The 16,988-nt window shown below is 45.6% G+C and overlaps 1 protein-coding gene across 1 annotated transcript in view; it reads left to right on the forward strand.

Annotated features, from left to right (window-relative positions):
• LOC116788123 (MAM domain-containing glycosylphosphatidylinositol anchor protein 2) overlaps positions 1-16,988 on the forward strand; it is a 159,874-nt gene that overhangs the window by 118,906 nt on the left and 23,980 nt on the right. Inside the window, exons 8-9 of the mRNA XM_032690549.1 lie at positions 8,199-8,376; positions 14,695-14,715. Coding sequence (XP_032546440.1) covers positions 8,199-8,376; positions 14,695-14,715 — 199 coding nt within the window. The remainder of the gene's footprint in view (positions 1-8,198; positions 8,377-14,694; positions 14,716-16,988) is intronic.

A 16,988-nucleotide genomic window follows, 5' to 3' on the forward strand; every position in this document is an offset into this window, starting at 1 on the left:
GCTGGTGACCATTTCCTCATGGGCTTTTCCTCTTGTCCTGTCCCTTGGTCCCTGGGAGAAGAGACCAACCCACGTGGGACACTTGGGCTCAGTCTGTCCCTGAGCAGTCAAACCTCCCAAAGTGCCCAATCTGGGTTTGCCCTCTTGGTCCCTGTTGGCTCCACAGCAGCTGGTGCCCAGAACCGCAGGAGAGCAGAGCAGGAACCAGCCCAGCATGGAAGGATAGGTGAGGGTTTGGCACTTCCACTGGCTGGGTGGGAAAATATCAGATCAGAAGAGCACTGTGTGCTGGGTTAGGAACTGGCTGATGGCCGGGCCCAGAGAGTGGTGGGGATGGAGCTGCATCCAGGTGGGATCCATCACCAGTGGTGTCCCCAGGGATCAGTGCTGGGCCCAGTCCTGTTTAATGTCTTTATTGGTGATTTAGATGAGGGGATCGAGTGAACCATCAGCAAATTTGCAGATGACACCAAGCTGGGGGGGAGTGTCCATCAGCTGGAAGGCAGGAGGGCTCTGCAGAGGGACCTGCACAGGCTGGATCCATGGGCTGATTCCAAGGGGATGAGGTTCAACCAGGCCAAGGGCCGGGTCCTGCCCTTTGGCCACAACAACCCCCGGCAGCTCCAGGCTGGGCCAGAGGGGCTGGAGAGCAGCCAGGCAGGAAGGGAGCTGGGAGTGGGGATGGACAGGGAGCTGAACAGGAGCCAGAGTGTGCCCAGGGGGACAAGAGGGCCAATGGATCCTGGCCTGGCTCAGGAACAGGGTGGCCAACAGGGCCAGGGAAGTGATTCCTGCCCTGGACTCGGCGCTGCTGAGGCCACCCCTGGAGTGCTGTGTCCAGCTCTGGGCCCTCAGCTCAGGAAGGACATGGAGGGGCTGGAGCAGGTGCAGAGGAGAACAACGAGGCTGGGGAAGGGACTGGAGCACAAGTGCTGGGAGGAGAGGCTGAGGGAGCTGGGGGGGCTCAGCCTGGAGAAGAGGAGGCTCAGGGGAGACCTCCTCACTCTCTGCAACTCCCTGACAGGAGGGGGGAGCCGGGGGGGGTTGGTCTCTTTTCCCAGGCAACTCTCAGCAAGACAAGAGGGCTCGGGCTTCAGCTGTGCCAGGGGAGGGTTAGGTTGGAGATTAGGAAGAATTTCTTTGCAGAGAGGGTGCTCAGCCATTAGAATGGGCTGCCCAGGGAAGGGGTGGATTCTCCATCCCTGGAGGTGTTTAAGGACAGACTGGATGTGGCATCAGTGCCATGGGCTGGGAACCACGGCGGGGTTGGATCAAGGGTTGGACTGGATGATCTCGGAGGTCCCTTCCAACCCAGCTGATTCTGTGATTCTATGAGGGGAAGCCTCATGAGGTCACTTGGTTTGTTCAGCTGGAGGAGACTGAGGGGAGACCTCATTGTGGTCTTCAGCATCCCCCTGAGGGGCAGAGGAGGGGCAGGCACTGAGCTCTGCTCTGGGGTGACCAGGGGATGCAGGGAAGGGCTGGAGCTGTGCCAGGGCAGGGTCAGGTTGGATCTCAGCACAAGGTTCTTCCCCCAGAGGGTGGTTGGCACTGCCCAGGCTCCCCAGGGCAGTGGGCACGGCCCCAAGGCTGCCAGAGCTCCAGGAGGGTTTGGATGATCCTCTGGGGCACAGGGGGGGATTGTTGGGCTGTCTGGGCAGGTCCAGGACTGGGCTTTGACCTTTGTGGGTCCTTCCAACTCCAGGAATTCCACGATTCTGTGATTTTATGCCACTAAGAGCAGCAGCACCCGAGGCACAGCAGCACAGGAGCTGGTGGTGAGTGTGGCACACGGGGCTCTGCAGCTGAGCTTGTTGGTTTTGCCTAAATTACAGATATTTGTCACTGTGAGTCATTTCAGGGCTGTAACTCTGGTTTGAAACGAAGATGACACAGGAGCCACCCACCCGATGAGATTTATGTTCCAAACGGAGTTATCCAAATGGATAACTCTGATTATGTTGCCAGTCAAAACTGGGAAAGAAGAGCAGAAACAAGGCAAACACTCCCTGGGAGTTCTCCCTCTTCGATATACAAATGGAACATTTTCCCAGGAACTGAACAGTCCTTTTTTATATATAAAACCTCAAAAGAAAACCGATTTTCTTAAGGAAAATCGATTGTTGTTGTTATAAACTGGAAAAGAAATGACTTTAAACACTGTCACAGGTTTCTTTACAGGAGCATCCAGTGGATTAATTTGCACTGCATTCAGTTGTCATTAATTAAAGAGAAGCTTGTCCAACTTGTTGAGTCAATGAAGAAATTTGTGGTTGATCAATAGGCCAAGCACAATGGACTGAGGGGGTTTATTTTTTATAAACATATCTGTGCATACAGCAATCAATGTTTAATCATCCCATGGGATTAACAGCTCCAGAAATCTATATTTCCCAGTCTTTAAGAGAACACAGTGTTTCTCAGCAGGAGGAAGGGAATAAATCCCCTTTCATTTGACAGCACAAGGGTTTTCTGCTGCAATAAAATCCTGCCACAATTACAGCCCCTTTTCTCTCATGTCAGGGAAATACATTTTTTTTTTTTTTCTGCTTTTCAGCTTTAGGACCAGAGATTTCTAAATATTCAAAGGTAACCAAGAAAAAAAAAAGGAGTTTTCCCAGTGAAGCCTCTGGATTTATTAAGCCTGGATACGCTCTGCTCCATTAATTACAGCTCTAGGCCCGTGACAATCTTAATAAATGCTCCAAAAACTGAGCTCATTTTTCCCCAGCGCTCCACAAATCCTCCCAAAGCGTTGGAAAACCGTTGTTTCAAAGGAAATTTCCCACCCTGTGTGTCATCCTTGTCTTTGGGAGCCGAAGGGTCTTTGATTAGAAAAAATTCTCGAGGCAAAGGGCTTGGATTTTTCCCCCTCCAAAAATTCCTTTTCCATCAGATCCTGGTTCTTCCTTAATATTTCTTAATATTAAGAATATTTCTTAATAGTCCTTAATATTCCAGCTCTGGCCACATGAGTTGAGGTGCAGAAGATGTTTTGAGGTTGTGTTTGCTTGTGGGTTTTCTCGACTGGTTTGTGTAAAACAGCAAGGCCTCAATGTCAGGGAGAGGCTCTCCAGGGAATTTTAAGGAATTCAGGGATGAGGATTTGCCTCCTTCCCATCCAAGGAGCCAAAATCGATGCCCCAGATCTCCAAGGGGGAAGGGTTGGGTGGTTCTTGGTGCTTCCATGAGCGTTGGGAGTCTCCTCCTTGGAGCATCTCCAGTTTGGGGCTGGGATTTTGCCCCACCCTGAGGCCTTTCAGGAATCAAAAAATCTTATTTTTAGGCTGCCTTGGGCATTTCAGTGTGGCTGTTTATGTCTCAAAATCATGGGCTGAAAATAAGCTGGAAAATCCTTGTTCCTCCAGCTCCAACTGGAGTTCTCCAACTCCATGGAGAACTGACCTTCCTTTTTACTGAGTCAACAGATTAATAAGATCAATTCTTTTAGTATTTTTCAGCTCAATTCCTACATTTAATTTCAATTCTTTTAGTAATTTTCAGCTCAATTCCTACATTTATTTCCGATTATTTTCATATTTTTCAGCTCAATTCCTACATTTATTTTAATTTCTCATCATATTTTTCAGCTCAATTGCTATATTTATTTTCAATTATTTTAGTAATTTTTTCAGATCAATTCCTACATTTATTTTCGATTATTTCAATATTTTTCAGCTCATTTTCTGTATTTATTTTAATTTCTCTTCATATTTTTTCAGCTCAATTCCTACATTTATTTTCAATTGTTTTCATATTTTTCAGCTCAATTCCTACATTTATTTTAATTTCTTTTCATGTGTTTCAACTCAATTCTTATATTTATTTTCGATTATTTTACTATTTTTCAGCTCAATTCCTACATTTATTTTAGTTTCTCTTCATATTTTTCAGCTCAATTCCTATATTTATTTTCAATTTTTTTCATATTTTTCAGATCAATTCCTACATTTATTTTTGATTATTTTAGTATTTTTCAGCTCTATCCCTACATTTATTTTCAGTTATTTTTTTTAATATTTTTCAGCTCTATCCCTACATCTATTTTCAATTAATTTTTAATACTTTTCAGCTCAATTCCTACATTTATTTTCAATTATTTTTATATTTTTCATCTTAAAGTCTACGTTTATTTTAAATTATTTTTATGTTTTTCAGCCAAGGGTGCTGTTGGTGTTTCACACCAGATTTGGGAATGTGCTGGAAAGGCTCCCTCAGGAATGTCCTGGAGTGATTCCTCCATGGATAACTTTATTTTCCAGGTGGAAAGAGAAGCTTGAAAATGGAATGTGGTGAAAACTGGGTGGATATTTCCTTGATTTATTTATTTATTTCTTCCACAGCTGAGCTGAAAAATCAGGCAAAGGTTTGTTTTCTGTCCAAATAAATGACAATTTTGGGATGTTTTGTGGTTTTTTTCTGACTTCCATGGCAAAAAAAATAGGAATTAGGACAGAGCTGGTGTTTTCCTGCAAGGGAAAAAAAGAATGTGGGAAAAATCCCAATATCCAGGAGTGGCTTAGGAGGCAAAATACTGAAATTCCTGAGATTCCAGAATTATTTCTGATTCCTTACAATGAGCTGCTGTACAAATATTCCCTATTCCACCTTGTCTTTGGATAAACAACTGCAGGAACAGAGAGGCTTCAGCAAATAATTGCAATAATTAAGGATTAAAATTCACAATTACCCAAACCAGCCATAAATTTGCATCAAATTCTGCCACTCTTTGAATTATTCCCCTTTTCTTCCCTCCCAAACAAGAGCCACAGGGAAGCTCCAATTTTTTATCTGTTCTGAAAGCAAAATAATTTGATTTTTCCTTTCGGTTTCTGCCTCCTGAGCCACTCCTGGATATTGGGATTTCTCCGTAGGAAGCAACACCTTTTTATTTCCCTTGAAACCAACACCAGCTCTGTTCTAATTCCTGGGGTTTTTTTGCCATGGAAACCAGAAAAAAACCCCATAAAACATCACAAAATTTAATGAATAATTGTTCACCGATATTTGGGGACCTCATGGAATTATGGAATTTTTAAGGTTGGAAAAGCCCTCCAAGACCACCAAGTGCAACTTCCAAGGCCATCATTGACACATGTCCCCGAGTGCCACACCCACAGGGCTTTGAAATCCCTGCAGGGCTGGGAATTCCATCCTGGAAAACCCGTTCCATAAAGAAATTGTCCCTCCTCGCCCCCTCTGTACTCGTGTAAAATACTTCAAAAATCAAAATATTGCCGCCTCTGTGAATTTAAAGCTTAATATCGGTCGTCATGTGGAGACAGGCTGGGAAAATCGGGGAGAGAGAAGAGAAGGATGTGTGGAGATCCCAGAAAACCTTCCAGGGTCTGAAGGGGTTCCAAGGAACTGGAGAGGGACTGGTCAGCAGGAACTGGGGTGACAGGACCAGGGAGAACGGGATCCCACTGAAAGAGGGGAAATTTAGGTGAGATATTAGGATGGAATTGCTGCCTGGGAGGGTGGGGAGGCCCTGGAATAGAATTCCCAGAGAAGCTGTGGCTGCCCCTGGATGCCTGGAAGTATCCAAGGCCAGGCTGGAGCAACCTGGGCTAGTGGAAGGTGTCCCTGCCCATGGCAGGGGTGGCACTGGATGGGCCTTAAGGTCCCTCCCAACCCAAACCATTCCATGATTCCATAATTCCACAACTGACCACAAAATGCAGGATTTTGCTCCTGGGAAGGATCCCACTGTGCACTTCTCTGAGGTGGGGACTCAGAGCAGTCACAACCTGGAATGTGACACCACATTCAAATCAATACCTTCCTCAATTTTTGCTCCTTTAAAGGCTAAAATGTGATATAAATCAGTGAATCCACTTGAATCCTTTAAAACTGGCAGCATCCCAGCTGAATACACCAGAGTCTGTGGGATCAAAGAGGAGCTGTGCTGTTCCCAACCCCAGCAGGGCAGGTTCTCCTGCTTTTTCACTCCTGCAAACATCTCCCAAAAAGAGCTTTCCACTTTTAATCCCACAAAAGGTGGGATTATTGATTAATAATTATTAACCCCCACTAAGGCCAGTTGGCAGGGAAAGTTTGCTCGTTCCTTCTCTATGAAATATGATGGATTTAGTTCTATTTCAGGGGGTATTTTTATTGCAGCAGCAAATTAAAGCTCTGGAATAAAAACTTTTCCATCCTGGGCGGGTGAAACACGTCCTGGGGAAGGAGTTGAGAGGCCTGACAGGTGGAATGAGCCTTGTGGAAAATCTCATTTGAGCATCACTGCACCTGTACAGGTGCCTTGGGATGGCTGGTAAATATTTAATGATTTTCCCCTTTGTTTCCTGTACTTTAGGCAGAGGAATATTGCAAAAATGTTGCAAAACTCTGGCAAAACCCAGTCACTCTGCTGCCAAAAAAGGGGGATGATTTCTGCTTATCTCTAAAGCTGATGGTAGAGACAGTGTGACACTATTTTTTCCTGCTTAATTAGATTGCTTTTCTCTTTTCATTGCTTGGTAAGGAGGCTCTGAAATAAAAGAAATTGCATTTGGATGTCGGGAAGTGAAGTTTATAAAGCCCCACAAAAAATCTAGGCTTTGCAATTTTTGACTTTTTTGCTTTGATTTTTGTTGTCCCCTGAAATCCATCCACCTTTGAGACTACAAGGGCTGCTGGTAATTATGCATTAAGGTCATTAGTGACTTATTTCTTTCTCACTTATCACCAAAAGTGGTTGGAAATCAAACTGTATCTCTGATTACCTTCAAAAACTCGTTGACCCTAATGAGGAGGTGCCTTCCAATCCATGAAATCGTGGCTTTCCCAGCCCAGAAAACGTATTTTCCTTTGCAGTTGGCCAGTGTTGTTTTAAAATGATGGAGGGAATAGGGATACAAGTCCTGAGAGTCCATTTTCCTGCTCAGGTTTGAAAGAATAACATTTGGGAGAGAGAAAATTCACCCTCAGGAAGCTGATGGGATGACCTGGAATGAGCTGCAATTTTGAGAGGAAACATAGAGGTTATTTAACATTTTTACAAGAAGATTTTAAATGTAAGGGGCAGATTTTTGAAGAAATGGAGGGTTTAGTGAGTATTTAAAAATGGCCCAGCTTGTTCTGGAGTGTTTGAGTTGCCATCACAAACCAGGTGATGATTCCTTGTTGTCTCCCTTGTGTGGTGAGTGTCCAAAATGCTCCTGAATTGGGTTAATTCTGCTTTTTTCCTGCTCCAAACCCCATCCCAGGGCCACTGGGCTGTGCCAGGTTTGCTGCAGGATCCTCTCTGCGAGGAGAGGACAGGAGGATAAAATGGATTCCCAATTTATGATCTCATTTGTTTGTTACCAAAATGCTCAGGTGGGTTATTTCAAGGAATAGGGATACAAGTCCTGAGAGTCAATTTAACTGGTTGAGTTTGAAGGAATAACATTTGGGAATGAGAAAATTCCCCCCGGGGAAGCTGATGGGATGACCTGGACTGAGCAACAGTTTTGAGGACAGGAGGAGTGGCCTCTGGATAAAAGGGATTCCCGATTTTTGGTCTCATTTTTTCATTCCCAAAATGCTCAGGTGGGTTATTTAAAGGAGGTTCTTGGTCTTGTTGTATCTCGAATCCTTCTGGGTGGTTTGAGGTCGCACAGCTCTGTGTCTGCTCCCACACATTCCTGAGGGAAAGACTTTTGTTGCCTCTGTGTGGTGAGTGTCCAAAATGCTCATGAATTGGGTTAATTCTGCTTTTTTCCCGCTCCAAACCCCATCCCAGGGCCACTGGGCTGTGCCAGGTTTGCTGCAGGACCTCTGTGGAGAGTGGACAGGAGGAGTGGCCTCTGGAATAAAATAGATTCCCAATTTGTGTTCTCATTTGTTCACTATAGAAATGCTCAGGTGGGTTATTTCAAGAAATAGGGATACAAGTCCTGAGAGTCCATTTAACTTGTTCAGTTTGAAGGAATAACATTTGGGAATGAGAAAATTCCCCCTGGGGAAGCTGATGGGATGACCTGGACTGAGCAACAGTTTTGAGGACAGGAGGAGTGGCCTCTGGATAAAAGGGATTCCCAATTTTTGGTCTCATTTGTTCATTCCCAAAATGCTCAGGTGGGTTATTTAAAGGAGATTCTTGGTCTTGTTGTATCTCGAATCCTTCTGGGTGGTTTCCACTCGTTTCTGAGGTGAAGACAGAACCTGTCCCAAATCTCTCTGATATTGGAATTCTCCTTTTGGTTTTTTAGGCTGGCCAGCAGCGTTGGTGGGAGCAGGAAATCACCGTGAACGGAAACATCCAGAAGGGAGAACTGATCACCTACAACCTCACCGAGCTCATCAAGCCCGAGGCCTACGAAGTCAGACTGACCCCCATCACCAGATTTGGGGAGGGGGACTCCACAATTCGGGTCATCAAATACAGTGGTAAGAACTTTGAGTGCCGGGAAATGTTTTATTGGCACGTTCTGGGTCTGCTGGGCGGGGTCTGAACGTTCCCAATCCTAAAATAATCCATCAAAACGATGGATCCGGGTAGAACTGGGTAGAAATTAAAGCCTTCACCACTGGGGAGGTTCATAACAAGAAAAAGCAAACAAAAAAAAGCAAATAACAAAAAGCAAAAAAAAAAAAAAAATCTGAACAGACCAAATTCAAAATCATCTCCAATTTCTTTGTGAAAGAAAGGAAAAAAATAGAAAAAAGGAAATAAAGGAAAAAATCAGTGTTCATTTCTAATTGCTCATTTCGAGTCGGTTCTTGCTTGGAACTCTTTGAAGGACGACGAGTTCTGAAGAAAAAATCCACAAAACAAATAGTCTGAAGGTGTCAAAACAGTGCTGTGATATCAAAATGCCTTTTTTTCCCCTCAGAATGAGCACTGTGGAGAAGGTTTTATTTTCACGTGCATTATTTTCACATGAATTATTTTATTGTGAATCATTTTATTGTGAATTATTTTCTTGTGAATTATTTTCTTTTAAAAAGGTGGCTGTTTCTAGTGCCATGCAGGTTTATGTAATGTATAAATTTATATAATATATAACACAAAGGACATTTTCACATTTTCCTCTGAAAGGTTACAAATCACAAAAGATTTGTCTGCTCGAATCTTAACAAGAAAAAGGGAGTTTCCAGACATCTTTCCATGCAGTCTCCCAGTATTCCCAGGAATTAATTTCTCTGTTAAACCCCTCAAAATACCTTTGTCAGAGTATTTATTTAATGAATAACTGACTCTTGTTTGTTTGTTTGTTTTTCTGCTGTAAAAAGTACACTGAGGGGCAGGAGGTACCTTGAAGAGGAGGTTGGAACTAGATGGGCTTTAAGGTCCCTTCCAACCCAAATCATTCCATGATCCTTTCATGAGGAATGTTGCCAATCCCACAGGGAAAAAGCCGTGTGGATACAGGCCAAGTGTAGCTCCAGTTGCTCCAGGAGCTGGATCCAGCACTGATTAGTGCTCACAGAGAGCCCAAAGCAGGACATCCCACTCAGCAGAAGACCCAAAACCAACCTACACATCAAGACTTGCTTTCCAAAATCATTATTGAACAAAGGAGTGAATGAATCTGAAAAAAAAATTGAATATCTGGTGCATCCCTTGTGCAATTCTTCATGAGCACTGATGAGCTCAGCCCTCCTCAATCTCATCATCAATTAGTTTTATCACTGGTTTAATGTCAAGGGGAAAAAAAATCCCATTAAGGAGCTCAAATCTCAGTTGTAAAGGCTGGAGGGGCCATTTCATTAAATGCCACATCTGCTGCTACTGGGGGTGGGTGAATCTTGGGATCCACCTGCCACAGGAAAGGGTTTGAAGAGTCTACATTTCCCAAAGCTCCTGAGGGCAAAATCCCGGCTAAAGGAAGGACTTGGAATAATAAACTCGTGGAATGGTTTGGGCTGGAAGGGACTTAAGGCTCATCTCATTCCACCCCCTGCCATGGGCAGGGACACCTTCCACTAGCCCAGGTTGCTCCAAGCCCCGTCCAGCCTGGCCTTGGACACTTCCAGGGATGGGAATAAACAGGATAAACAAGGATGACTTGTTTCTAGATCCATGACCACACAAATGAGGAGAAGATGGAGATTCTGCTGCGATGCCTGTGGGACTTTGGCTCCTTGTTGGACCCTTTTACCCTGATAAGTCCCTGTCTCCTGGCACTGGTAGGAGTGTGGTCTCTTTGGACACACACAAGGGAAAGACTCGGAGTCTTCCCAAAAATCAGGAACTGAATCTTCATGCAGATATTTGGGGTTTCTCTGCAGCAAAATTTGGGAATCCCTTTTATCTCCGTGCTGGCTGCGATGGAGATAATTATATCCTCCCAACCAGCCACTGCCCTCCCATGGACCCCAAAAATTCCCCCCATGACTTATGCACTGACCAGTGCTCTCATAAGAAGCCAAACCCACCCTTTTGGTCCCTCAGTCCCTCCTGCTCTTTTTTGGCCGTGTCTGGATTTTGGCAACTCTCCGGAGGTCGATTGAGGTCCCGGCCGAGCTGAGCTGGAGCTTTCACTTGCAACACAATGTGATTCCCGTTTCCAACCCCTGCCTGGCAGGAAGAACATTCCCTTGGAGCATAAAAGGAGTGTTTTGTCCCCTGCAAATGTTTCTGCTGCTCTCTGCCATCGGTGCAGATGTGAATAACACCCCAGTTCAAACGTGCCGAGGAGGTGCCAACACCAAATCCAGACACCCAGGAGGGCGGAAGAGGCTGCTTTTGGAGCAGCACCCGGGTCCTGATGAATTCCCAGCTTCACAAATCCTGAACCAGATGTTTATCAAAGAGCTAAACCCACAGTGACTGCCCTTTGAAGAGGGATCCCAGAGCCACTGGGGCTTTGTGTGCTTAAAAATCCCCATTTTTCTCTCCCCGAGTGGTGCCAGCAAACTATTACCAGGCTGGTTTCTGGGTGTTAGAGCTCCAAGTGGAAAATAATGATCTCACACACCTTATCACAGTGCAAATCCAGTGCTTATCAACTGCAGAGCTGGAATGTTAGAGGAGCAGTTAATGGGCTGGTGGGATGCACAGCACCCGACCTGCAGCAGTGTGAGGAGTCATTCTGTACAACACCCAGGGAATAAAAGGCATGAGGAGAACGTTCCTGAGAAGAATTAAGAGGGTTTTTTACATTTTTCTCCCATTATCCACTTTTTTTAAGTCGTGAGACCTCAGGCAAGGAGGGAAACGTTTGCATTTTCCTGTGTTCAGTGGGATTTGGGGTGAGTTTGTCCCCGTGTGTTCAGTTTGGAGCAGCACTGCAGAACTGGCCTCCGGCGGTGTCAGCTCTTCTTCCTCAGCCCACCCCGTCAGGAATACCCTTTTTGGAGAACCAGGACCCAGGGAATTGTCACAGAATCCTAGAATCCATCGGGTTGGAAGGGTTTTAATGACCATCCTGTTCCAAACCTCCGCCCACCTTCCACTAGCCCAGGTTGTTCCAAGCTCCAGGGATGTCCTTTCTCCAAGGACGGAGACTTCCCAACCTCTCTGTGCGGCCTTTTTTGGTGCTCCATCACCCTCAGAGGGAGAAAGTTCATTTTTTAGGTTTGAAATGCTGATAGATTTGTATTTTTTGAGGATTCCCACCGCAAACGTTGTTTGCCTCGTTTTATTTTTTTTGGAACTCTCGCCAGCCTAACAGGATTTCACCCCATCCTAAAGAAATGCAGCCAGTGTGAAAAGCAGATCAGACACTCTGTGGTGAAAGCTGCTAAAAATGTGGCTTTTTGCATTGAAGGAATGCATTAACTTTCCCAGCCCAGTCTGATTTTTTGAGCAAATTGAGGATAAATGGACCATGCACTGCCCAGGTTTTACTTGGGCAGCTTAAGCTGGTTTTTTTTTAGGAGGACAATCTTGAGTTGGTACCAGGCAGGAGTGATTTCTGTAGGATGATTGTGAAGTGTGGAAGGATCAACAGGACATTTCTGGAGCGTTCATTGTGTTTGCTGCTCATTCAAGAGGAAAAGGCTCCTCTGGGTTTTTTTCCACCCTCTGGACATGCCCATGTCCCTCCAGTGGCTTTAAAACTGCTCCAGTAACACTTTAAGATGAGGTGTCTTAACTTTTAGACCGTTTAAGTAAAGCCACATTAATCCTATTTGTGAGTTCAGGTTTATTGGGTCACACACCTTTGGACGCAAAATTGCCTTTAAAATTTGAAAATTACCCTGGAAATGGCTAATATATAAAATAATACAGAAAAATAACAGCTCCCAATGTTGAATATCCAAAATAAAGAGCCTATTAGAGCAGGAAGACCTCAGTAATTATTTTTTTCTGCATCTCCTACCATCCCAAGCGGGAGCTGTAAATACAAAATAAAACCTCTGCAGCTTCCAGTGCCGTGAATCACAAACTTACCCGTGGCACAAGGATTTCCCAAGCAAATCCCATGCCTGCCATGAATTATTCTCTGCTCTGCACATGGAAGGACAGGAGAAAAGAGCAATTCTCACAGTGGGAGTGACACTGATAATCCCAGCCAAACATCACTTGGCAGATTCTTCGGGAGCTCCGTGTGAGACCGTGCTGGTGAGCACAGTCTGTCAAGGAAATACAGACAGGACAAGTGGAGGAGCTCTAATGAATGTTTTGGAGGGTAATTCAAAGCAGAGATGGCTCAGAGGAACAGCAGGTACATCTTGGAACAGCAGTTTCAACGTTATCTCCATCGCTTTATGGAAATCTGTGTCAGCCTCTTTGATGGGAACTGGCTGTGAAGTCCCATTAAAACTTCGGTGGGTGAGGTGAAAACACTAAAGCTGATCATAGAATCACAGAATCAGCTGGGTTGGAAGGGACCTCCGAGATCATTCAGTCCAACCCTTGATCCAACCCCGCCGTGGTTCCCAGCTCATGGCACTGATGCCACATCCAGTCTGTCCTTAAACACCTCCAGGGATGGAGAATCCACCCCTTCCCTGGGCAGCCCATTCCAATGGCTGAGCACCCTCTCTGCAAAGAAATTCTTCCCAATCTCCAACCTAACCCTCCCCTGGCACAGCTGAAGCCCGAGCCCTCTTGTCTTGCTGAGAGTTGCCTGGGAAAAGAGACCAACCCCCCCCAGCTCCCCCCTCCTGTCAGGGAGTTGCAGAGAGTGAGGAGGTCTCCCCTGAGCCTCCTCTTCTCCAGGCTGAGCCCCCCCAGCTCCCTCAGCCTCTCCTCCCAGCACTTGTGCTCCAGTCCCTTCCCCAGCCTCGTTGCTCTCCTCTGCACCTGCTCCAGCCCCTCCATGTCCTTCCTGAGCTGAGGGCCCAGAGCTGGACACAGCACTCCAGGGGTGGCCTCAGCAGCGCTGAGTCCAGGGCAGGAATCCCTTCCCTGGCCCTGTTGGCCACCCTGTTCCTGAGCCAGGCCGGGATCCATTGGCCCTCTTGTCCCCCTGGGCACACTCTGGCTCCTGTTCAGCTCCCTGTCCATCCCCACTCCCAGCTCCCTTCCTGCCTGGCTGCTCTCCAGCCCCTCTGGCCCAGCCTGGAGCTGCCGGGGGTTCTTGTGGCCAAAGGGCAGGACCCGGCCCTTGGCCTGCTTGAACCTCATCCCCTTGGAATCAGCCCATGGATCCAGCCTATCCAAGCCTATCTCCAGCCATGATGGTTTTTGACGTGCACTTAAATATTTTTAAGGTTAACAAGTGATTAAAGAGGTCATATTAACTCCCTTATGTTAATAATGGTTAATTTTAAATGCTAAAAAAAGTCAGTAATAGTAATGTTAATACTCTAATGGGGTGTAGAGTTGGCCTCTTGTAACAGCAGCTCATGGGATCATGGAATATCCTGAGTGGGAAGGGACCTACAAGGATCATCCAGTCCAACCCTCAGCCCTGCACAGGAACATCCCCAAGAGTCCCCCCCTGTGCCCCAGAGGATCATCCAAACCCTCCTGGAGCTCTGGCAGCCTTGGGGCCGTGCCCACTGCCCTGGGGAGCCTGGGCAGTGCCAACCATCCTCTGGGGGAAGAGCCTTTCCCTGAGATCCAACCTGACCCTGCCCTGGCACAGCTCCAGCCCTTCCCTGGGTGCTGTCCCTGCTCACAGGGAGAACAAATGGATGATGATGAAGATTTGCACCCACAGATGGTGGTGACCAGTTGCTTTGTGGTCCAGCTCACTTGTTTTCACATGAGATTTAGTCACCACCCAGATTCTGTCTGAAAGAAAAATATATAGTTGTAGTTATGATTGACTGCTGTAGTTATTATTATTATTATTATTATTGTTATTATTATTATTTTATTGTTATTATCACCACGTTTGTAGCCCCAGAAAAAGAAACTGGTGCCAAACAGTGCATAAATGATAATATTTCTAACTTTGAACTGGCACTCATTCCCAGTGTGATCCAGTGTTATCAAAAGTAAGTGAGAATAATTCCTATAATAGGAGGAAATCAGCCTTGTCCATGTAAAGCACTGACATTTGCAGATAATGTTGCTTTTCATGTAGACTTGGATCTTGATTAAAGATTTAGCTGCTGGTTTTAATTACCACAATCAACCAGTTTTCAGTGGTTACAAAGCAGAGCAGCTGAACCCTTCACTTGTTTCCACTCACCTCTTTATCCCAGAATTCCAGAGGGGTTTGGGTTGGGAGGGACCTTAAAGCCCATCTCATCCCACCTCCTGCCATGGGGAAGGGAACAACAGGAAATTTGGGATAATCTGCATCTTGAGCAGTCAGATTTTTTTTTTCTTTGTGCTAATTTTATTTTTGCTTTGTTTTCCAGCTCCAGTGAATCCTCACCTACGTGAGTATTTATTTATTTACCTTTTTATTTTTCATGTGTGTGAAGAGCTGTCCTTGCAGTTGTTGTCCCTCGCAGTTCAAAAGTAAATTATAAATATTCCCCTTTCCATTGCATCCCACATCCCCTTTCCCAGCATATTCTGCCAAGAGTCTTCATTTTAATAAGCCAAAATGTGCCAAAACTTTATTTATTTATGTGTTATTTATTACTTTTTTATGAAAATTTTGATTTTAATAGGCCAAAACTATTCCTGCTTAGGAAATGGGGATCAGTCTCCCAAAAATATTCCTGTTTAGGAAATGAGGTTTAGTCTCCCAAAAATGTTCCTGCTTAGGAAATAAATGGGGGTCGGTCTCCCAAAAATGTTCCTGCTTAAAAAATAAATGGGGGTCGGTCTCCCAAAAATGTTCCTGCTTAAAAAATAAATGGGGGTCGGTCTCCCAAAAATGTTCCTGCTTAAAAAATAAATGGGGGTCGGTCTCCCAAAAATGTTCCTGCTTAAAAAATAAATGGGGGTCGGTCTCCCAAAAATGTTCCTGCTTAAAAAATAAATGGGGGTCGGTCTCCCAAAAATGTTCCTGCTTAAAAAATAAATGGGGGTCGGTCTCCCAAAAATGTTCCTGCTTAAAAATAAATGGGGGTCGGTCTCCCAAAAATGTTCCTGCTTAAAAAATAAATGGGGGTCGGTCTCCCAAAAATGTTCCTGCTTAAAAATAAATGGGGGTCGGTCTCCCAAAAATGTTCCTGCTTAAAAATAAATGGGGGTCGGTCTCCCAAAAATGTTCCTGCTTAAAAAATAAATGGGGGTCGGTCTCCCAAAAATGTTCCTGCTTAAAAATAAATGGGGGTCGGTCTCCCAAAAATGTTCCTGCTTAAAAAATAAATGGGGGTCGGTCTCCCAAAAATGTTCCTGCTTAAAAAATAAATGGGGGTCGGTCTCCCAAAAATGTTCCTGCTTAAAAATAAAGGGGGGTCGGTCTCCCAAAAATGTTCCTGCTTAAAAAATAAATGGGGGTCGGTCTCCCAAAAATGTTCCTGCTTAAAAAATAAATGGGGGTCGGTCTCCCAAAAATGTTCCTGCTTAAAAAATAAATGGGGGTCGGTCTCCCAAAAATGTTCCTGCTTAAAAAATAAATGGGGGTCGGTCTCCCAAAAATGTTCCTGCTTAAAAAATAAATGGGGGTCGGTCTCCCAAAAATGTTCCTGCTTAGGAAATGGGGGTCGGTCTCCCAAAAATGTTCCTGCTTAGGAAATGGGGGTCGGTCTCCCAAAAATGTTCCTGCTTAGGAAATGGGGGTCGGTCTCCCAAAAATATTCCTGCTTAGGAAATGGGGGTCGGTCTCCCAAAAATATTCCTGCTTAGGAAATGGGGGTCGGTCTCCCAAAAATATTTCTGCTAAGGAAATGGGGGTTCACTCTCCAATTATTCCTGTAGGGAAGCCCAGTGGGATCAGGATTGGGTTGTTTGAGCCTCTCTCTCCGTCTCAGACTCAACAGTTGAGCCTTTCTGTAAATTTTAAACCTATTTGCAGAAGATCTTGTCCAGCACATGAATAATCCATCAGGGCTTAGTTCAGAGCTCTCAGGAGCTGGAGGAACCACCCCCATGGATTTTAATGAGCAGTGGATGAGGCTCTTGTTAATTAACATATTAAAGATGAGCTCTGTGATGTTGAGAAGAAATGAGTTGCAATCCCAAGTGATTTTAAGATGTCAAACTGATTTTTAGGCTGTCTCTGTAGCTCTTGTAGGCTCGTGGTGGAGTGTGGATGGCACCTGAAGAGCCCTGGAAATAGGGAATGTGTGAGCTCAGGCAGGGATGGGAAAGAGAGGTGGGAAGGTTTGTCCACCCGAAGCACGGGGGACCCGGTGTCGCTTCTTCCAGATGACCAAAAACACGGGAAAATTTGGCTTTGATTGTTTTCCCCAAAAGATTTTTTTGAGCGGAATCCTTTGCCAGGAAGGAAATCTTGGTCTGCACGTGGGTTCAAACCTGGGAGCTGCAGAACAGAGGTTCTGTCCCCTGTCTCTGTTCCCCCAGCACTGCCAAGGCCACTCCTGTCTCCAAGTGCCACATCCACAGGGCTTTGAAATCCCTCCAGGAATGGGCACTCCAAACCTCCCTGGGCAGCCCCTGCCAAGGCCTCACCACCCTTTCCAGGGAGAAATTCCTCCTCCTGTCCCACCTGAGCCTCCCCTGGCACAGCTGGAGGCCGTTCCCTCTCCTCCTGTCCCTTGTTCCCTGGGAGCAGAACCCGACCCCCCCCCGGCTC

This window comes from Chiroxiphia lanceolata, chromosome 6 (genome assembly GCF_009829145.1).
Source record: "Chiroxiphia lanceolata isolate bChiLan1 chromosome 6, bChiLan1.pri, whole genome shotgun sequence".
In the NCBI taxonomy this organism is placed as follows: Eukaryota; Metazoa; Chordata; class Aves; order Passeriformes; family Pipridae; genus Chiroxiphia; species Chiroxiphia lanceolata.